Source organism: Prunus mume, linkage group LG2, assembly GCF_029339155.1.
Source record: "Prunus mume cultivar Tortuosa linkage group LG2, ASM2933915v1, whole genome shotgun sequence".
Taxonomy (NCBI): domain Eukaryota; kingdom Viridiplantae; phylum Streptophyta; class Magnoliopsida; order Rosales; family Rosaceae; genus Prunus; species Prunus mume.
In genome coordinates, this window is record NC_142699.1 from 24,657,801 (window position 1) to 24,679,556 (window position 21,756).

The 21,756-nt window shown below is 38.2% G+C and overlaps 4 protein-coding genes across 5 annotated transcripts; all 4 read left to right on the forward strand.

Moving 5' to 3' along the window:
• The first annotated feature begins 78 nt into the window (after positions 1–78).
• On the forward strand, positions 79–6,056 carry CPL3 (C-terminal domain phosphatase-like 3). The gene is made up of 9 exons (XM_008224146.2): positions 79–1,096; positions 1,210–2,640; positions 2,967–3,548; positions 3,649–3,795; positions 3,883–4,151; positions 4,250–4,361; positions 4,485–4,742; positions 5,054–5,100; positions 5,196–6,056. The coding sequence occupies exons 1-9, from the start codon at positions 416–418 to the stop codon at positions 5,257–5,259; spliced, it is 3,591 nt and encodes a 1,196-aa protein (XP_008222368.2). The 5' UTR covers positions 79–415; the 3' UTR covers positions 5,260–6,056.
• Positions 6,057–6,955: 899 nt separating this feature from the next.
• Positions 6,956–8,310, forward strand: LOC107880296 (uncharacterized). The gene is made up of 2 exons (XM_016791572.2): positions 6,956–7,179; positions 7,602–8,310. The coding sequence occupies exons 1-2, from the start codon at positions 7,071–7,073 to the stop codon at positions 8,168–8,170; spliced, it is 678 nt and encodes a 225-aa protein (XP_016647058.2). The 5' UTR covers positions 6,956–7,070; the 3' UTR covers positions 8,171–8,310.
• A 1,012-nt stretch (positions 8,311–9,322) lies between these two features.
• Positions 9,323–15,108, forward strand: LOC103322249 (myosin). The gene is made up of 17 exons (XM_008224147.3): positions 9,323–9,896; positions 10,381–10,556; positions 10,997–11,072; positions 11,211–11,252; positions 11,345–11,407; positions 11,501–11,550; positions 11,641–11,668; positions 11,879–11,953; positions 12,079–12,189; positions 12,320–12,380; positions 12,715–12,831; positions 12,949–13,070; positions 13,242–13,311; positions 13,421–13,462; positions 13,793–13,833; positions 14,287–14,413; positions 14,757–15,108. The coding sequence occupies exons 1-17, from the start codon at positions 9,528–9,530 to the stop codon at positions 14,876–14,878; spliced, it is 1,692 nt and encodes a 563-aa protein (XP_008222369.2). The 5' UTR covers positions 9,323–9,527; the 3' UTR covers positions 14,879–15,108.
• Positions 15,109–18,410: 3,302 nt separating this feature from the next.
• Positions 18,411–21,506, forward strand: LOC103322250 (serine carboxypeptidase-like 45). Of its 2 annotated transcripts, none has more exons than XM_008224149.2 (10): positions 18,411–18,930; positions 19,040–19,141; positions 19,240–19,335; positions 19,813–19,905; positions 19,998–20,071; positions 20,161–20,442; positions 20,535–20,659; positions 20,741–20,833; positions 20,937–21,054; positions 21,156–21,506. In XM_008224149.2, the coding sequence occupies exons 1-10, from the start codon at positions 18,669–18,671 to the stop codon at positions 21,303–21,305; spliced, it is 1,395 nt and encodes a 464-aa protein (XP_008222371.1). In that variant the 5' UTR covers positions 18,411–18,668; the 3' UTR covers positions 21,306–21,506. The 2 variants fall into 2 exon arrangements, with proteins under 2 accessions (XP_008222371.1, XP_008222370.1); XM_008224148.2 differs by having other exon boundaries at positions 18,545–18,930; positions 20,532–20,659.
• Positions 21,507–21,756: the final 250 nt, after the last annotated feature.

Sequence of the window (21,756 nt, forward strand, 5' to 3'; positions counted from 1 at the left end):
TACGGCTCAGATTCAAACTCTTCCGTGTGCTAGATTCCCTCGTCCTTATAAACTCGTCCCTCTTCATCCCCCGTTCTTTACTCTCTCATCGACTTTCCTCTTATTTTTATGTATTTCTTTTATTTTTTCTCCTCTCGATCCGAATCGTAAATAATCCCTAAGATCGCGATCTGAAAACTCTGCCAAACAGATCTGAAACCAAAGTTTCCACACAAAAATTCAATCCTTCTTCTCTTCTTTTTGTTTCTTCTAATCCAATCTAATTTACCGCGCTAATATTCAGATCTCTGGAAGAGAAAAAAGATAAAAGAACAAAAAATAAACCCTAAAAATTCAATTTTGTAAGAGATTGTATAAATACTTCGTGAAAATCCTTTTTGGGTGTTCGTAGAAGTTGAATAATTTACACCTATTTATGGTCGTTGCTGGATCTAATTGTACTGGGTGGAACAATTTCAAAGAAATCGAAGAAACCCTAGGGGGTCTGATGGGCAAAGATGAGAGTGCCAAAGTTGTTGAAGATGTAGAAGAAGGTGAAATTTCCGATTCAACTTCAGTGGAGGAGATCAGTGAAGAAGATTTTGTTAAGCAGGAGAAGCAGGAAGCTAAGGTTCCTCCCATGGAATCCAAATCTAATGGTGGAGATGCTTCTAGGGTTTGGACGATGCGCGACATCTACAACTACCCTGGATTTCGGGGCTATGGTTCCGGGTTGGCGAACCTCGCTTGGGCTCAGGCCGTACAGAATAAACCTCTCAATGAGCTCTTTGTAATGGATGTTGATTCCGAAGAGAAGTTGAAGCGATCGTCGTCTTCGCTGTCTCTGAATTCTTCTAGTAGAGAAGATAGGAGCAATGCGAAGGAAGTGGATAAAGTGGTGATTGTTGATAGTGGTGATGAAATGGATGTTGAGAAGGAGGAAGGGGAGTTGGAGGAGGGTGAGATTGATTTGGATTCGGAGCCTGCAGATAACGAAAACGCTGCGGCTGGCGAAGCCAAAGATGGTGTTTTGTATTCCAATAATATGAACATCGATAGTTCAGTGACTGATTTGAAGAATGATCCTCCTCTTTTTTCCCCTGAGCAGATGAAAGAGGTGAGCTTTTATTTAATCGAGCTCAGCAACTTTTAGCTGTTTTAGCGTAATCAGTTTAGGATAATTGTTGATATTTCAGAAAGTATTGACATGGTTTCTATGTTTTTTCTCAGATAGGGGTGATGATATCGTCTGTAGATTTCCCTGATGTTTTAGTCCGAACTAAAGCTGGTATTAAAGAGAATGAGATAAAGATTATTGATGAGGTTAATAATAAGGATTCTGATGCTTCAGCTGTAAATGCTAGTCACGCACTCACTTCTACAGCTAATTTTGCTTCAGACTCTGCTGGGGTTCATAATAATCCAATTATGTTGTCTGAAGTTCCAAGACCAGGAGTGTCTAGTTTAAAGGGTAGAGGGGTCCTGCTTCCCCTCTTGGACCTTCACAAGGATCATGATGCAGATAGCCTTCCTTCGCCCACACGAGAAACCCCTTCATGTTTTCCTGTTCAGAACACATTGGTTGTTGCTGATGGGATGGTAAAATCAGCGTCAGATACAGCTACCGCTAGAGTGGCGCCGAATGCAGAAGATTCTAGATTGCATTCTTACGAAACTGAAGCTCTTAAAGCTGTATCTTCCTATCAACAAAAGTTTAATCGGAGTTCTTTTCTCATGAGTGAAAGACTTCCAAGTCCAACCCCTTCAGAAGACGGTGGTAATGGGGATGATGATACTGGTGGAGAGGTTTCTAGTTCTTCTGCTAGCAATATAAGAACTTCATGTCCTCCTATGTCAGGACGGCAAATTGTTTCTCCTTCCCCTATCCCTGTAGGCAGCTCCAGCATGCAAGGACGGGCTACTGCTAAAAGTGCTGCCCCTCCGAATTCTGAGCCTAGTATGACCATAAAAGCTTCAGCTAAGAGTAGAGACCCCAGGCTTCGATTTGCCAATTCTGATATGGGTGCCTTGAATCTTAACCAACAACCCTCGACAGTAGTGCATAGTGCACCTAAAGTGGATTCTGTTATAACGTTAAGCTCAAGAAAGCAAAAACCCCTGGAGGAGTCTAGATTTGATGGTCCTGCATTAAAAAGGCAAAGGAATGCATTGGAAAACTCAGGGATTGTTGGGGATGCAAAAACTGCTTCTGGAAGTGGTGGCTGGTTGGAGGACATTGGTGGCGTTGGACCTCATTTAAATAGCAAGAACCAGACTGTGGAGAATGCAGAAACTGATCCCAGAAAAGTGGTTAAGGTTTTAAGTAGTCCTAGTATTGTTGATGGCAACACCAATGGCCCAAACAGTGCAAATGAGCATGTGTCGTTGATGGGTGCAAGCACGGCTTCCCTGCCTGCATTATTAAAAGATATCGCTGTGAATCCAACCATGCTGTTAAACTTACTTAAGATGGGACAACAACAAAGGTTAGCTGCAGAAGCCCAGCAGAAGTCTGCTGATCCTCCAAAAACTACGACGCATCCTACAAGCTCAAGTTCAGTACTGGTATCAGCTGCATTAGGGAATGTTCCTTCAAAGACCTCAGGGATTTTGCAGACACCTGCAGGAACACTTCCCGTTAGTTCACAAAAAGCTCTAATGGTGAGTGCTTACTTATATCCCTTCTCCTAACTAGATTGAGCTAAGTATGTGCTTCCTTTGCAATTTTTCCCTACTTTTGATGATCTCTATGATTATTCCAGTTTCTTTTTTCTTTTTCTTTTTTAACTCGTTAGATATGAATTTTAGAATAATTTCTTCAGCAGTAAACCCAAATTCCGTTATTTTAGTCTCATATTGTAAAATTTTATTTTTATTTTTTCTGTGGGAGGTTTGTTAGATTTCTTTGTTTGCTATATTTATTCATGAGCCCCATTACAAGTAATGCAGAAACTCCTTGCATTTTTAATAATTTACAACTTTTGCAGGATGAGTCCGGAAAAGTCCGCATGAAACCCCGCGACCCTCGCCGTGCTCTCCATGGTAATGCACTTCAAAAGAGTGGGAGTTTGGGACATGAGCAGTTCAGAAATATTGTACCCCCATTGTCGAGCATCCAGGGGAATAAGGATAATCTGAATGGTCAGGCGGATAAGAAGCTAGTGACTGCACAATCATTAGATGCCCCTGACATTACACGTCAATTCACAAAGAATCTGAAAAATATTGCTGATATTATGTCTGTTTCTAATGTATCAACAAGTCCAGCAATAGCTTCTCAGAGTGTTTCTTCCCAACCAGTTCCAATCAAGCCAGAGAGAATAGATCTGAAACCTGAGGAGCAGCGTCCGGAAAGTATTTCCGCTTCTGAAGCAGCTGCAGCAGGTCCCTCTCGTTCGCCGGTCATGTGGGGAGATGTTGAACATCTGTTTGAAGGATATGATGACCAGCAAAAAGCTGCTATCCAGAGAGAGAGAACAAGGAGGATAGAAGAACAGAAGAAAATGTTTGCAGCACACAAGCTCTGCCTTGTCCTAGATCTAGATCATACACTTCTTAATTCAGCTAAGGTAGTGTCTTGTTGATGTATGGAGTTGGTCTTTTGTGGCCTGTTATTCTAAAGGGATATTTCCTCTATAATTTTGTTATAACTTAGTTTATCCTTTTCAGTTTGTTGAAGTAGATCCAGTACATGATGAGATTTTGAGAAAGAAAGAAGAACAGGATCGTGAAAAACCACAGCGACATCTCTTCCGATTTCATCATATGGGAATGTGGACCAAATTGCGGCCTGGGATCTGGAATTTTTTAGAGAAGGTAATTTTGAATATAATTTTATGCATAAATTATGATTTTATGGTTGATTTGAAAGTGGAGTCATTGCGTTGCCTATTTGGACATCAGGCTAGTCAACTTTTTGAGTTGCATCTTTACACAATGGGGAACAAGCTATATGCTACGGAAATGGCAAAAGTGCTAGATCCAACCGGGGCCCTTTTTGCTGGACGAGTTATTTCTAGAGGCGATGATGGGGATCCTGAAGATGGTGATGAGAGGATTCCCAAGAGTAAGGATCTTGAAGGAGTTTTGGGTATGGAATCAGCTGTTGTAATTATAGATGATTCTGTGAGGGTCTGGCCGCATAACAAACTGAACTTGATAGTTGTAGAACGGTAAGTATTCCTTGATTTATGATATAAACTTTACTGTCTTTGTGTTTTGATTGGCTTGCTTTCCTTGTTACCCATTCTTACGTATTGTTATTTTGCAGGTATACCTACTTTCCTTGTAGCAGACGACAATTTGGGCTTCTAGGTCCTTCTCTTCTTGAGATAGATCATGATGAGAGACAAGAAGATGGGACTTTGGCATCCTCATTGGCGGTGAGGATGCTGTTCAACTCTTTGAGATTGCAAATAATTGGACATCTTTCTGCTTGATTATCTGTTCATTTTCTTCTTTTGGTTTTTAAGAGGATACATAATTATCTGTTGTTCTGGCTATAGGTTATTGAGAAGATACATCAGCTCTTTTTCTCCCATTCCTCCCTAGATGAAGCAGATGTTAGAAATATTCTAGCCTCTGAGCAACGGAAGATTTTGGCCGGATGTCGTATAGTATTTAGCAGGGTCTTTCCAGTTGGTGAGGTCAAACCTCACCTACATCCTCTGTGGCAGACAGCTGAGCAGTTTGGTGCTGTGTGTACCAACCAGATAGATGACCAGGTCACCCATGTAGTTGCCAATTCCCTTGGGACCGACAAGGTACTGTTTCTCATAAGCTTCTGCCATTAGAACCAACTTCTAAGACTTGAAATATTATTTAGGGGAATTATTTAGATATCTTATGTGAGGTATACCCAGCCTCACTCACAATAACTGAAAAAGAGAAAGAAAGAGAGAGAGAGAGAGAGAGAAGAATAACCCAAAACTCCATCACCTCTTCCCGAAAAACCCTAAAAAGGGGAAAGAAAAAAAAACAGGGACTATTTAGAGATACTATTTCAGTGTTTTCCCTTCTTCCCCCTTTTCTGCTTTCTTCTGAGTTGAGGCATGACATTAATTGTTTTGATCAGGTGAATTGGGCTCTTTCTTCTGGAAAATATGTTGTCCATCCTGGCTGGTGAGAGATTAGACCTTTGCTTATTTATTTGTTTATTTTTCATTTCCTTGGATTTTGGAATTTGACATGGCCCTTTCTTTTCCATTATGAACCAGGGTGGAAGCATCGGCTTTGCTGTATCGGAGGGCAAATGAGCAAGATTTTGCCATTAAACCATAAACAATCACCACCCTAACCCTTTTGATAAACTAAAACTGATTAACAGATAATCAAGAATCACCCCTGGGATGGAACAACCCCTTAGGTCATGCTGGGAGCAGCCAACCCTAAACCTGACCCTGCTTTGCCTTGTTTTGATTCACATTTTCCTCCCATGAAGTGGCAGTTGCACATTAAATTGCCTGCCAGTTTTCTTAAGCGTGGGAATGAACCTTGAGTCCCCAAAGTTTGCCTTCATGATGGGTTGTATCTCGAAGAGGAATGAGGTGGGGAAACTCTGGTTGAGCTTGGTGGTTCTGGTTGGGCGTTGAGGATTGTTTCCCTATCAAATTAGGGGTTTCCCTATTGAATAAGAGAGATTGCTTGCCTGACAAATCCCAGTCACTTGGGGGAACAAAGATTGTGTACAGAATGCAAGTTTTCGAGATCCAAAACGTAAAATAAGAGATTGAAATCCAGAGACAAACCCAAGTGGTGCTGGTTGGAACTTGGAGGTAAATTACAGTAGATGATGACAACGGCATGAAGAGAAATGTGGGGATAGAAAACTGTATATTGGGGGTGGGGGGATAGCAAGGGAGAAATGGTCATTCAAAGCTTGAGGCAAGTACTTGGATATATGGTCGGGTCATTTTGGGGGAAAATGACCGGGCTGGTTTGTGATGGTTGCCTGGTTGAGCTAACTTTTCATTTAACTATTGCATCCCACCTAATTAAATTGGTTTGCCAAAAAGAAAACACCCTGAATAAACGAATTTGAATACACAAATTATCCAATGAAAGAATTTCTGCCTGAATTAACTTTTCTTTCTTTTTCAATATCTGTAGGCAAGAATATCCTACCTGAATGCCTTTTTTTTTTGGGGTTTTGTTTTCTGCCCAGAGCCTCGGCTAGCATACATGGGTACTTATTCTAATCTCATTCAATTTTGAATGATGCTGACTGCTAAAGTTCTATGAGGCTTTGTACGACGAGTAGTTGTCAAGAATTCAATGAGATTACCTGAATAGAAAAGTCACCCAATGGGTTGCCTAAAACTTGTTTGGTTGGTGAGAAACCCAAAGAAAATAATAAATTCCCATTGAGGCCAAACCTGTGGACCCGAGCTGAGCTTGGGATGAGGAGGAAAGTGAAATTAGCATAAAATCAGTAGGGATGTGAAGATCAACCTCTTGTCTATTTTATGTGATCCCCAATCACCTCACATTCTATTCTAACGGGCCATTAAATTCTCAAGAATCTGCATTTAAATTGGCAGTGAAAATCTAAGGGATTCACATTTAATGCGATAAATTAACTTCTAAAAATAACAAAGACTTCTTGTGACTTGTCAATTTCGTTCAAATCAAAACCCATTGATTATTCCAAATTAATTTAAAAAATTATAAAGTTTGATTCAATATAATAATATATATATATATGTCAAATTTCTAGCCAAATAAATTTTTTTTTTAAACGCATGTATAATGCATTCATTTGTTAAAGGAGGAATTTAACTTTCAAAATCATAGAAGACTGTTTAAATTCAAACTCAAACTCAAGAACAGTTTGCGCCCACAGGAAGTTTGAGGGTTTCTAAAGATTCAACGCTATTAAGTTGTCGTATTTTAGATGGATTTTATTTTATTTTTTTGAAGTCCTGAAAATCAGGATAATATTGACAGAGTGTTATAAGTCAATACAGATTCAAAGAAACAGGGTTTCATATATAGCTTATTATATATATATATATATATATATATATATATATAGTGCCCCCAGCAGAAACAAAACCTCAGTGGAGGGAGAAGGTTTTATTGTGTAGAAGACGATGGGTTCAATAGAGACGAACAGAGAAGACCAGGCTGCTGCTTTTTCATGGTGGTGGGATAGCCATAATCATCCCCATCAATCTCAGTGGCTTGAAGCTACTCTCTCAGGTTTCTACCTTTTCATCTTCCTCAATCCTCATCTAGGCTAGGGTTTCCAGTACCCCACCCAAAGTTCATTAGTTTTGCACGTTTGATTTGTTACATTATGCACACAGATTATTTTCTTTGTTTCCTCCCGTCTCTAGATTTACATTAGAATTCTTTGATTTGGATGATTTCTTGCATGCTTAAAATTCAGCTCTTCATGGTGCAAATGTGCATGGCTCATCATACAGTTCTAGTTCTTCTTCGATATTGTACAAACTTAAGAATCCGTTTGATCTTGCCCGCGGTTTATCAACCGTGGGGACCATAATACTCACAATCTAATAGCAGGATTATTGAATGGGATTTTGATTCCAGTTACATGATATGTCACCCAAATGAAGGAGTGAATTCTAACCATACAGAGATGTGATATATTTTTGCAGATTTGAACGAGAAGACTAAGCTCATGCTAAATATTATAGAAGAAGATGGAGATTCATTTGCAAAGAGGGCTGAGATGTTCTACAAAAGAAAACCTACGCTGATAAACTTGCTAGAAGACTTCTACAAGTCGCACCGCTCGCTCGCTGAGAAGTATGATCAGCTTAGGTCTGAACTAATTCAAGCCTCCCATCTGAGATCATTTTCTTCCTTACACTCCTTGAAAGTCCAAACCATCCACAGGTGTGAAAAGGAAGTCAAGGCTTTGAAGACACAGCAGGCTGAGACAGACCAAGAATCCTATGAAGAATCCGATGGTGAGAAAATGTGGGACGAAAAGATCTCAGAACTCATAGATGAAAATATTCAGCAGCAGGCTGAGTTGATAAGGAGAAACAAGTACCAGAATGAAACAATTCAGAAGCTGAGGGATGAGAACAAAAGGTTGAAGAGTCCTCTCGCAGGGCATAAGGCCGATGATCTCAAAAGGCAAAACCAATCTCAGTTTTCAATGTCCAAGTCCAAAGGGCCTTCTTTCCTCGGAAGGCTCACTGGATGCACTGGCTCTTGATCTTGATTAATTGGATAACCTTTCAATTTTAAACATACATTATCTATTATCATCATACATATGCAGGTTCTTAGTATTTGACCAAAAAGAATGAAGCTTCTTAGTAAATTTGAATGTTCACCTTACCAAAATTTTTGCTAATGTCTGATTTCTTAGATATTACTAACACTATGTGACGGTGTTATAATCAAACTCAAAACCTACTCGTGGTGGTTTTTGGTATGCTTTTGCCGTGTTTGTTTTAATCTGTTGTTGATGTTTTCCTACCGGGCTTCTTGTTCATTTCTTTGTTTGCTTTCTTTCCTAGACCCGCGATTGCTGCGGCTTAGATCTGTTTCTTGATGTCGGGCGGGCTTTGTGGTATTTTTGGTTTATAACTAGCGTAGTACTAGCAAGTACTAGAGGGGGAGTCCAATTGGCTTTCTTTTTAACTTTGCTAAAGTGAATTCTCATGTAAGATTCACTTCTCCATTAGGTTCAAATTTCAGCTACAAGTTCCTTATAACCAGGTCAATATTTTGCTCGAAATCAATTATATCGATAATCCTATTTTATAGATATCGAGTCTAATTACTAAAAGTATACATTGATCATTGTTAATACGCTAATAAATTGATTCAATTCGGTGTCAACAGTTTGAGATGTGACAAGAAGAAAAGAGATTTTCAAATGATAACGATGACAACGACAATAATGGTGAGAAAGACAATTGAAGAGGAGAGAGGGAGATCTCTAATTTTAGTTGGTGGTGGTAGCTAAGAAGAATTTGAGAGAGAAAATTTGAGGACGAAAAATAGGTGCAAGGACTACGGTAATTTTTTAGTATAAAAAAGAAAAAGAAAAAAAGGAGGACAGTTTCGATTCGGCAGTCACTCGTTGTTTTGATATTATGAATTGATTTCTAAAATTATAAATTAAATCGGACTGGCTAAAGGCAGGTAAAATGTTATTAGACGACCCAAAAAAATTGCTAAAATGTAATTAATCCTATGTAATATTTTTTGGACTGAAATTTATAATACTGAGGTTATAGTATGTTACATAAAACTGCATATTCAATCTAATTATCATGATTTCCAAAATCAAGCCCAACATTACCATAATTAATCACCCTTATTTACTCTAGTTTTACCAAAATCACACTTGGACCGAAAAAAGGATAGCGTATAGTAGAGTTTACAGACAGCGGTCTGGCCAAGGAGACCCAAAAAATCTCTCTCTATCTCTCTCTCTCTCTCTCTCCTCAGTCTCAGCTTAAAGCTCCGAACTTGGAGCCTTCCTGTCTCTACGTTTCTGCAAACCGACGATCTAGGTGCCCATTGCCTATATTTATATTTAACTAACTAACTGACACTATATGGACCGGAGACGAACCGACAGTCCGGTCTACGCCCGCCAATGGACGAGCGAGTCTAGCAGCACTCTCGGCGGCGCCACATCTCCGGCAATGTCTCCGGTGCGTGGTCACCACGCTCGGTCATCCTCCGCCAGCGGCATCTCCAACATCAAACGCACTCAGAATTTTGCCGCCAAGGCAGCGGCTCAGCGCCTCGCTCAGGTAATGGCCTCTCAGACCGCCGACGACGACGACGACGAAGAGGACGACCTCGGATTTCGATACAGTGCTCCGCCGCCACTCTCTCTGTCAAGAAATGTCAACAGTCCTGGTGCTAAGCCTGTTGCTCCGTCTTCCAGGACCACTACTAGATCGCCTTCGCCCGTGGCGGTAAATCTCTGAGCTCTCAATTATGTGTGTATTTTTTTTTCACCTGAGATTTTCAAAATTGAAATTTGTCTGTGGTATAGTAATTAATTAGTAGTTAAATGAGTTGGTTGAAGTGAAAGCTTGAGTTTTTGAGGCAGAAGAACATAATGTGGATTTTAGTTGCTCTTTGTACTTGAAAGTTCTGGTGCCACATTGCTCTTTGTATTCTGATTTACTCTCAATTATGTCAAATTCTGCTCTTGAGTTTAAATATGATAAATTTTTTTTGTTAGTTTAGTTTTTTTTTGAGAAATTTAGGATCTTTTCTGGGTTCAGAGGATTTTACTGAGTCCAATAGTTGATTGACTGTGAATTTAACCGGCTAAACCCTTTTTCTGGGTTGGTTTTGGAGGGATGTGTGTGTCTATGAACTGGTGATTTGAATGGTTGGGGAGGTTTTGGTTTCAATGTGGGGGGCTGATTGCCTTTTCTGATATTTGATTAGTTAGCACAAAACCCTGTAGAGGAAACTCCACAGGTTCGCTCAACATCAACTGGAAGACCATCAATGTCTCTCCGTGCAGCACCTCCATTGGCACCACCCAATAGAACATCAGTTAGGACTGCAACTTCCATGCCACCATTGGACCCTCCCACCAATAATAGGAAAAAAGAGAATCGGTAAACAATCTTCTTTCTCGTGTCATTTATATAATTGAACAGTTGAAGGTCTGCCATTACTGTATACTACATGTATCTAAAAGGTGTAGGAATAGGCTATAGGATACTTTCTTTGCATTCTATTAGTGTTTTTGCTCATCTCATAATTTACCTTAATTTTCATTGTCATTCTTTTTCAAGCTTTTGAATGCACGCATACTACGTAAGCAGCCCAATGTTTTGCTAATAAGGTCATTTTTAAGGCTTGATATAACCCCACACACTCACACATGCAGACTAACTAATATAATTTGAATTGTTTTATGTACCTATTCTGTTTCTACCAGAGCCAATCCTTGCAATCAGCAGTAATTCTGTTAAATACACATTTTGTGTTAGCTTGACTGACAAAGTTTATATGATTAACAATACTGGATATAACGGTTGGGAATGAATTGCAGATTTTTATCAGAAATGGGACATTTCAAAGCAAAAGATTCGGGAGATCATCGAGAGGCTTCTGCACTTCATGATGAAGTATGCACATGAATTACATCCATTTGAGTTTAAATGCATTGGATATGTGTCATTTGTATCCTCTTTAAGATAAAGAAGGATATCATTTTCTATTTCCTATCCTTGAAGTTGTATTTGGAATAACTGTTTACCCTGCAGCTCGATATTCTACAAGAAGAGCATGAGAATATTCTTGATAAGGTGCAAGATTTTGTCCTTGTATTTTCTTAACTTAGTAATTAGTTTAATATAATCTATCTGTAATTTATCCCATTCTGGAATTTATCTTACAGCTCAGACAGGAAGAAGAGAGATGCGACGAAGCCAATGCTAGAGTTAGGGAACTTGAAAAGCAGGTAATTGTTTTGCTATTATGGTGTGCTGCATAACGTATAAGAGTGTGCTTATCACTAATTATGAATTTGCCATATGTTTTTGTGAGTCTTCAGGTTGCTGGGTTTGGAGAAGGTGTGTCTTTGGATGCTAAATTCTTGAGCAGGTGTACTAAAGTTCAAATAATTTTCAGGCATGCACCTTTCCTTCTCATTTTTCTTGGGTGATACTGACCTTATCTGTCCCTGCTTTGCAGAAAGGAAGCTGCCTTGCGACAAAAAGAGGTAATTAAGTAAACTTGAGATGCTCTTTATCTTACCTTAAATACGAGTCAATCAACTTACAATTGTTCATAGGTCACTCTATGAGTGGAAATGTTTTGCTGGTAACTAAGGTCTACCATGAGTTTACTAAACCATAATGTGCATTAATTTGTATTTGTATTTGTATTTATTTAAGAAAGACCGTCTAATGAGTTTTTTATATTGTTATAGGTTGCATTTAAAGATGCAAAACTGTCAAAGGATGAGGTAGATACAGAGGCTGCATCTCTTCGGTCTGAAGTTGAGGTACTTATGCTACCATGCTGGCATTGTCAATCTGCTAAAAGGAATTGCTAATTCCAAGTCTGATGCATAACCAAATATAAATGTGGCATGCAATTTGATAGTGTAGTGTTTCTTGTTTGAACCAGAAAGCAAAAGAAGCAAGTGCGGTTGTTATGCAACAACTTGATGGAGCTGAATCTGAAGTGAAATCCCTACGACTAATGACACAAAGAATGATATTGACTCAGGAAGAAATGGTATGTGTATGCATAGTTGCATGGAGCCTATAATAGTCATCTGGTGATTAATTATTCAGTATATGCACTCTTGCATAGAGCATATGAGTAGCCATCTGGGGATTCATTATTTGGTATATCTGTACTTCAGGAAGAAGTAGTTCTCAAGAGATGTTGGCTTGCACGCAATTGGGGCTTAGCTGCAGTCCATGGTATGCTATGTCGTAATTTCTAGCATATAGAAAGGAACTCGTAGTACTTTTATATGTTTATTTCTTTTCAAATTAATTCCGACAATTAATTACTCATTGATATTTGGTTTTTGTTTGCTTTTGCTTGCATTTTGTTCCATAGGAAACAAAATGAAAACTAATACAATGGAGGTGAACAAGCAGTTCACCTAATTAACAGCTAACTAGAGTTACAACACGATAAAAGGAGAGCAATCTCTTAAGTTGTCAAAGCTTTTGCTTGCACAATATGTTTTTATGATACTCGCGTATCATCTTTGGTTCAACTTTAAACAATTTCTGTTATGCCTTGTAGGTATTTGTGCAGATATTGCAGTAACTAAGTACGAATACTGGTCATCACTAGCTCCTCTTCCATTTGAGGTTGTCATTTCTGCAGGACAAAAGGCTAAGGAGGAATCCTGGGAAAAAGGCTAGTAATCATCATAACAGAGTTTTTTTTTTTTAGTATATATGTTTGTTTTCTTTTCTTCAGTGACAGGAAAATTTCATTGGACTTATTGCAGGCTCTAATTCTTATGTTGAACAGGTTATGATGATCTTGAGAAGAGAAACAAACTTGTTCAAGACTTGAATGATTTAACTGGAGAAGGAAACATTGAAAGTATGCTTGCAGTTGAAATGGGATTGAAGGAGCTGGCGTCCTTGAAGGTTCCATTCTAATGCATTGCTGATCTTATTTTATTCTTATATATTGTTTTTTCTGATGTCATTTTCCAACTCAGGCACACCATTTGCTCTGCTGTTGTTTCTTCGTGAACCTGCTGGCTTTTTTTTTTTTTTTTTTTTCTGTGGTTAATTAATGATGTTGCTGCAATGAAGGTTGAGGAGGCTATTGTGCTTGCATTGGCCCAGCAACGGCGTCCAAACTCTAGTCGGCTATCCTTTTCAGGTATGCATTGTATTTCTGTAACATGTTGACATGTGTGGTTCCCTTTTCTTCCTATGTTTGCTATCATCCAACATTCCTACTGTGTTTTGATACATACTGTTGTTATCAGATATCAAATCACCTGCTGACCCAAAGTTTATGGAGGCTATTGGTACGTCTTTCTTTTTTCAGAAATTGAATCATAAGGTGATCCATAATTTACCATATTTGATAAGAAAAAATAAAACTTTGAAACTGTTACTACATTATGGAATAGGGAAAATTCATCATACATCAGCATCTTATCAAATTAGCTTGACAAGATATGCATTAACCAGAAACCATGTCCTGACAGTCATTAATTCTGTCCTTTTTTAAGCATTGTGTGATCCTAATCAACAAGTTCTTCAGTTTATATGTCATTATTTTATGATTGATAGAATTCCAAAATTGTTTGTCGTAATGATATGAATGTGATACAGATATTGTTGTTTTCTTGCAGAGTTGAGTCCAGAGGAGTCTGAGGATGTACTTTTTAAGGAGGTTTGAAATTTCAGTTTGAGTTATTTGTCTTTGCATCTTATTGATTTCAAAACATGCTTATTTGTGTATATGTATTTAGTTAATTGTCCATCTTCAGTTGTATGTACGAAATTATATGTGCACTTAAAATGCTGAACTTCTCTTTTAACGGATGTTATTTTGAGCCAACTATGTGGCTGAAATTTTCAACTTAATAATATGGTTTCTAGCCTATTAATTAGAAATATACCAGTTTGTTAGTCAACTGACACAGGCATTTGAACTTGTAGCCAACTTAATAATATGGTTTATGTCACATGGTTCAAGTAGTCTCTTATCATAATCTTCAAACTTAATAGTCATCATCTTTCTTTTGGTACAATAAACATATTAGTCTATGCATTTGTTTTTCACAAGGACAAGTTATTTATATCATGTTAATGCAATTATTTTGAATATATCCAACTGTCACAGGCATGGCTTACTTATTTTTGGAGAAGAGCCAAAGTTCATGGTATAGAGGAGGAGATTGCCAAAGAAAGAGTTCAGTTTTGGATTAACCGCAGTAGGCATTCACCCACATCACATGACGCTGTTGATGGTGAGTTTTAGTTTGCTGGCAAGAATTTTGTGTTTCACTGAGTTTAACGATGGTGGAGTTGCTATCTTGGAAGAAAATTGCCTGAACATCAATTTTAGTTCTCATTTTTTATATTTATGTTTTTTTTTTCTGTTTCCCATTCGGGATTTTCACTGGTCTTGCATACTCAATGGTGCTCTTTGAAATTCCCTCGCGTAAATCCTTGAAGAAAATCTTAGGCACAATAGATTCTTTGTATTTCTCTTATCAGCACACGTTGTCCTTGCACACAAAATCAATGCATTCTATTTGAGATTCAATATGGCAGTGTTGTAGTTTTGCTTATATGAGTTCTTTTTATCAGTCGAGGAAGGGCTGATGGAACTCAGGAAATTGGGAATTGAGCACCGGCTGTGGGAAGAATCCCGCAAGGCAATCGATCAAGACCCTTCCATGCCTATTGCACAGAAATCCGCTCCACGGTGAAGAAGCTATGCTTGATAGTAAAGATCTCTTAGATGTATGTGCTGTTGTATGCATTTTTCCTTTTACTTCATTTATTTGTGTTAATTGGTTTTGTTGAAGCACAATCGAGGGGTACCCTTTTTTATTTTATTTTTTAAAATTTGTGCTTTCAAAGGGACTCTCTCACTGTCAGTGTTCATTACAATTGTACAAAATCGAATCTCAAATATGCCTTTTATTTTTCCTTCTGATTTGAATTCTGATATCACTGGAGCTAATCTAAAGTTGTATCAAATATCTACTATGATCATTGGGAACCTCGCAGCATAGAGTTCTCCAAAAAGAGATTACCACCAGGATTATCATTTCCGACATTTGATAAATGAAACAATATCAGCTGATATCTTTGGATTGAAGCTTCTGTGTATATTTGTTTGAAACTTGACCATTTAGGCTGCACTCTCTGGTTTTGAAGCTCTAAATAAGAATGTGCCCATATCGTAAAGTCCACTATCTTTAACGGCTCTTTCTGGTTTGAGACAAGGAGTCTGGAAAGTGGACCATTGACATCTTTTTCCCCACACTCTCTGAGACTCTGACTTAACATGGAGGCAGTGAATACTGCATTGCAATGTTCTCACAATTTATGTTCAAAAATTACGTTCTGCATTGAAATTATACATATGATAACTGAACTGGACGTAATGGCCTGTGAAATTGTTTTGACGTGAGGGCAAGTTTTGACGTGAAATTGTTTGGACGTAAATGGCCTCTCTCTCTCTCTCTCTCTCTCTCTGGTCTCTGTCTCTGTCATGCGGTCCATGGCACTTAGCACGCGCAGCAGGTTTTGTTGAAGGCCTGTAACTAAAATATTGTAGGGCCAAACATAAAACTTACCACAGGAGCATGGGCAACTGAGCAAACAAGAAATCAAACAAGGAGAGATGTCTAAAACTTATCGAGAATGGATGGGGCATGTGAATATAATAGTGTGGCCGATGGCCATGGCTTCTTGGTGCACACCCCCAGCAAAAAAAAAAAAGGATTCTTTTGGTGAAAAGGTACGCATAGGAAAGTAAAAAAAGAAGATAAAAGACACCAGAATTCTAAAGGTGATTTTGACCCAATGCCCTTATCTAACAGTTTTTCCCTTTCTATTTTGTGACATGGGGGGACCCTTACCTATACGCACCTACCTGTTTTACATTTGTTTAGAATCTTCATCCACTACATTAAAGAATTACACATTTGGCAAACTCACCTTGAAATTCAAACAAGATTACCCTACAATTGGACGTTTCTATATCATGGTTTTCCCCATAATTATTACATTGAAATCATTATATTGGCTTGCATTATTCTTTGGATTAGGAACTTAGGAGGAAGACTTGGAGTTGGAACTCTCCTCTTCTGAAAAAACACTTTTCTTCTTCTTCTTTCCAGTTGTGAAAGTTGCTATGGAAGTTAGTTGAGATGGGACTGCAAAAAAGAAAAAGGCAACGTGGTGGGCGGAGGAGGTTTCCAAGATGAAAAGAATTGTAGGCATGGCATGGTGTGGGTGGCAAGGCAGGACCTTTCGATAGGTTTTGCCTTTTGTCTAAACAAAATGGTGTGGGTGGCCTAGCTTGGTTAAAAAAACACTAAAAAGCAAAATCATGTAGCATGTTTTGGCAGGTACGAAATTAAATGTTTTCTCCAACATACTCGAGTGAAAATCATTACCCTCTTGACCCCATCATCACCACACAAACACATACAGAGAAAAGAGTTTCGAAGTCTCAATGTCTTTTTTCTTGTTTTCACTTGTGTCAATAATTCTTCCATTTTGTCAAGTCAAAAGTTTTTCATGGAATTCTGACTTTCTATACATATTTTTGCTGAAACAAACCACTTCTAGACTTATTGTAAAGTAACTTTGTAAGTATTAGAATGAATCAAAACTGAAACTTTCATACTAGAGGAAAAGAGGCTCAAACCTCAATCCATTGTCATTTCCACACACAGAAACCAAATGAAAAATGAAATCAAACCACCAAGAGAGGCACTAATGGTTTGTCCGCCATTTAGGTAAGGCTTTGGGGTTCGGTTGAGTTTACTCTCCAATTCGAGTCCCAGCAATTGCAACACCTTGTGGCCAGCGGCAGGCTTAGTTCCACGAGTGGAGATTAGTCGAAGTGCACGCAAGATGGCACGAACACCTCATAGTACTTACAAAAAAAAAAAAAAAACATGTATGGGTTCTAACATGCGTGTCTAATCTAATCCAATATGAAAAAACAAACAAGAAGAAAAAGAGATATTACCAATTCAAAAGCTAATCAGCTTTTCCCCATATAAACAAAGTAAAATATAATGAAAAGAAACCCATCAATTCCTCAAGGAAAACAATTGATATAAGAAAAAAATAAAGCTGAACAGAAAAGTGAAACCATGCTTCCATTTCAAGACTCACAGAGAAACATCACAGAATGCCTTATGCTCATTGCTGCACTTCCATTTTAGGCACATTTCCCAACTAAACTTTGCACAGGCACTTTTCATTCTTTCTTTTTTTTATAAAAAAAAGGTGACCCGAAATGGCAGAGATGCCACAAGCAAGTATATTTTGTTTGCTGATAACACAAACAAAAATTTGCATGCGGATTAGGATGTAATTGTGTGTTGTCCTGAGCAAGATTGAGACCTTACCTCAGCTAGCTGAGAAATAAGAAGAAAACAAGACACGGAATAACGGAATATGTTTTTGTCGTATTTCGCAGTTTCATAAACAAGACCATGGAAAACAGGTGCCCAGTGAGCAGCCTGCTGCGGCACGCGAGTAATAATTTAATAAAATAGTTTACTATATTTGGATTATTAGCCAATAAACCGTAATTAGAGTCTGGAATTTTGGATGCAAAATGTTATCTTAAAGTTCAACCCAGATCACGGGTTTTTACAAGTTTTTCTTTCCAAAAACAATGTCTTTGAGACTGGCATGGCATGCATTGAGCTCCACCCAAGTCATGCTTCCAAATTTACACGCCATATTTCTTTCATGTAAAAGTTGAAAGAAATAAAAAAGTTTGTTACTTTGTTTATGTTTACGAGTGATATCGGGAGAAGGGGAAATCGATTCACTTGAGCTTGAGCTACCATTGCTTGCCAATAAATAATGTTGTTGGCTAGGAGGAAAATTCTTTGGAGACATTATTACACTGGTCGGATGTCACGTTCAGCTATATAGTGAGGAGAATAAAAAGTCGTCCCCCTAGAGCTTCTTTTCGTTTCTATGGAGTATGGAACAGACTAATTAAATATTTTTTAGATATAAAAAAAAATCTGAATGGAACAGAGTTTTTAGTGCAGTGAATCCAATTGCAGCGTCTGTTGTAGATTTTGGAGTACGTATTGGCCAACCACAAAACAGACAAATACAGTACTTCTGAACAATCTGTGAATTAATAAAGTGTCTTAAAAGCACATTCTCTCTTTTCATTTTCAGCAACAGTAACACCCCATTTGCTGACTCAGCCAAGTCATCCCCCCCAATAGGCAAGGGGAGAGAGAGAGAGAGAGAGAGAGAGAGAGAGTGAGTGACCAGTTCACACCAAGGAGAGAGGCCAGCATGAGTCTCTCACATGATCGCATACATCTCTTTCAGGTCCAAAGTCTCTGATGGGACAAAAGTTTCAAATAATAATAATTACAAAAAACAAGATCTCCCCTCTTTTATCTTTATATTTTCCCCCACTCCGGGCAGCATTTCAGCTGAGCTGAATCTTTCTCTCTCTAGGCTCTAGGCTCTTTGCTCTTTCTTTCTACTGAACCCATGATTTCTCTTTCTCTACCATGGAGGACCATTGTAGTGGCTCTGGTTTTGCTCCACGTAACTTCTTCTTCCATGAAAGCACGAGCTTCTCTTTCTGAGCTTGATATAATTGCTCTGTTGCCGGGTCAACCCCAAGTCGGGTTCCAGCAGTATTCGGGTTATGTGACCGTTGATGAGAAGAAACAGAGAGCTCTGTTCTATTACTTTGCTGAAGCAGAAATAGATCCGGCTTCCAAGCCTCTTGTCCTCTGGCTCAATGGAGGTCCCTACTTCTTACTCAAAACTCAATTTTCTATCTTTTTAATATATTTTTTAAATTGGGTTTTCAGAAAAATGAAATCTTTCTGGGTCTTGATGGTTTGTGATTTCAGGTCCTGGTTGCTCTTCTCTGGGAGTTGGAGCGTTTTCTGAGAATGGGCCATTTAGGCCTAGCGGAGAGGTATTGGTTAGAAATGAACATAGCTGGAACAGAGGTAAAAGAATGCTCCTTTTGATTTTCTTCAATTCATTACTGGATAGTTTCAAAACAATCCAATGCTGCTGATTATTTAACATGCTCATTGATTTGCAGAAGCAAACATGCTCTACTTGGAGACACCAATTGGAGTGGGGTTCTCTTATTCAACGGATACTTCTTCTTATGAGGCTGTAAATGACCACATCACAGGCACGCCTCACCAATTTGATTATTCAATTTCTGTTAATTGAAATTTTATTTACATTCACTGTATTTGAAATTTCTAATTTATTAACAAGTAGAGGCCTTGCTAGATGAGAAAGAAAAACCTTTTGCAAATAGTTTAAAAACAGCAGAAGAAACACAATTTGTGTACTGAATTTCAAGTCAACTTGTCTTCCTATCATTTTCCTTTGTTCTTTTTCCCAAAAAGAAAGAGAAGAAAATATTCTTTTTTTTTTCTTCTCCAAAGTTCCATTTGAAATCTTTTCATTTCTTTTTACACCAAAGATTCAAAATAATATTTCATGATGGCCTTGCACTACAATTTTTCTTAGTTCACTCACTTTACAGATATGCCATGTGTGATGCGTACTGTTGATGTTTTGTATTTTTGCTTCTGAGTTGACAAAAGTTCACCTTTACAGGCCATCTATGATTTCTGAACTTTGTCCTTGTTATCTACAGCCAGGGACAATCTGCTGTTCTTGCAAAAGTGGTTAGAAAAATTCCCACAATATAAAAATAGAAGCTTGTTTATTACAGGGGAAAGCTATGCTGGTATCATCTTGTTCCTGAGAATTGCTTACTTCTTAATCAAGGATATAATAAGAGATGGAATTATTGATTTTATTTTCGCTATTTATATCCAGGTCACTATGTTCCCCAGCTTGCAGAACTCATGCTCCAATATAAGGATTATCAATTCAATTTGAAAGGAATTGCGGTGAGTGATAAAATCTCAAAATTACCATCTTTGGATTTCTCGTGCTTTCTCCCCCTCTATTTTGGTCTAAAATATTTTTCTCTTTGCAGTTGGGTAACCCAGTCCTAGAATATACCACTGATTTCAACTCCAGAGCTGAGTTCTTTTGGTCTCATGGATTGATATCAGATTCAACATACAAAATGTTCACTTCTGTTTGCAACTACTCACGTTATGTGAGTGAATATTACAGAGGCTCGGTTTCACCTATTTGTTCAAGGGTGATGAGCCAAGTGAGTAGAGAAACCAGTAAATTTGTTGACAAGTATGATGTCACTCTTGATGTTTGTATATCATCTGTGTTCTCCCAATCCAAAGTCCTCCTTCCTCAGGTGAAAACCATCTTTTGCAACCTGAAATTTTGATTCATTTTCGACAAGTTCGTATCTATCTTCTAATTGTTTAAACTTGTTCATTCTAGCAGCAAGTTACTGAGGCAATAGATGTATGCGTGGAGGATGAAATAGTTAATTATCTGAACAGGCCAGACGTGCAGAAGGCACTGCATGCTCGACTTGTTGGCGTTCGTCAATGGGCAGTTTGCAGCAAGTAACTTTCTTCACCGGATATAAATTTTGACTGCATCTCAAAGTAGTATTTTGCTTAAATTATCTTCTGTGTTCATGACAGCATACTGGATTATCAGCTGTTGGATGTGGAGATACCAACAATCACAATTGTGGGCAAACTCATCAAAGCAGGAATACCGGTCTTGGTTTACAGGTAGATGCCTCTTCCCTTTATAAGTATTTTATGTATTTCAGACCACATATTCTCTATTTTCTAAAGGTCGTTGCAGTTGACTTACTTTCTTGTAAACTTTCAGTGGAGACCAAGATTCTGTTATCCCATTGACAGGAAGTAGAACATTAGTTCATAGACTTGCAGAGCAATTAGGACTAAATACCACCGTGCCTTATAGAGTCTGGTTTGAGGGGCAGCAGGTGACTCTTATTTGAGATTACTAAAATTTGATGACTTTCTGGTGCTTCTGTTAGGAACTTAAAAAGTGTTAAATGATGCTCCTTTTTTTCCTTACCTGCAGGTTGGTGGGTGGACTCAAGCTTATGGTAATATGCTTTCCTTTGCCACCATTAGAGGAGCATCACATGAAGCGCCATTCTCACAGCCGGAGAGATCACTTGTATTGTTCAAGTCATTTTTGGAGGGCCAACCTCTACCCGAAGTATTCTGATCTACTGATCAGTTAGACTGGGTCCAGATTGAGATTGTAAGAAATTTGATTGTAAGGTTCAATCATCTGACCATGAAAAGTGCATTTGTTTGTTATTTGTAACATGTTACACGGGGGGTTGTCCATGCTATGGAAAGTAGAAATTTTTTGTAAACACTTGAAGAAAAAAGAAAAGAAAAGAAAGGAAGTGCTTTTGGCAAATCTCAAGTTTCCATATTTGTAAAATAGTTTCAAGTAATTGATCTGTTTCAATGGTCTGTTCGATAAATCCAAGTGAATACGCGAAGCTTAGATGCGAGATGTTCTATTGACAACAAGTTGATGTCAATGCCATGGAAAGTAGAAATTTTTTGTAAACACTTGAAGAAAAAAGAAAAGAAAAGAAAAGAAAAGAAAAGAAAGGAAGTGCTTTTGGCAAATCTCAAGTTTCCATATTTGTAAAATAGTTTCA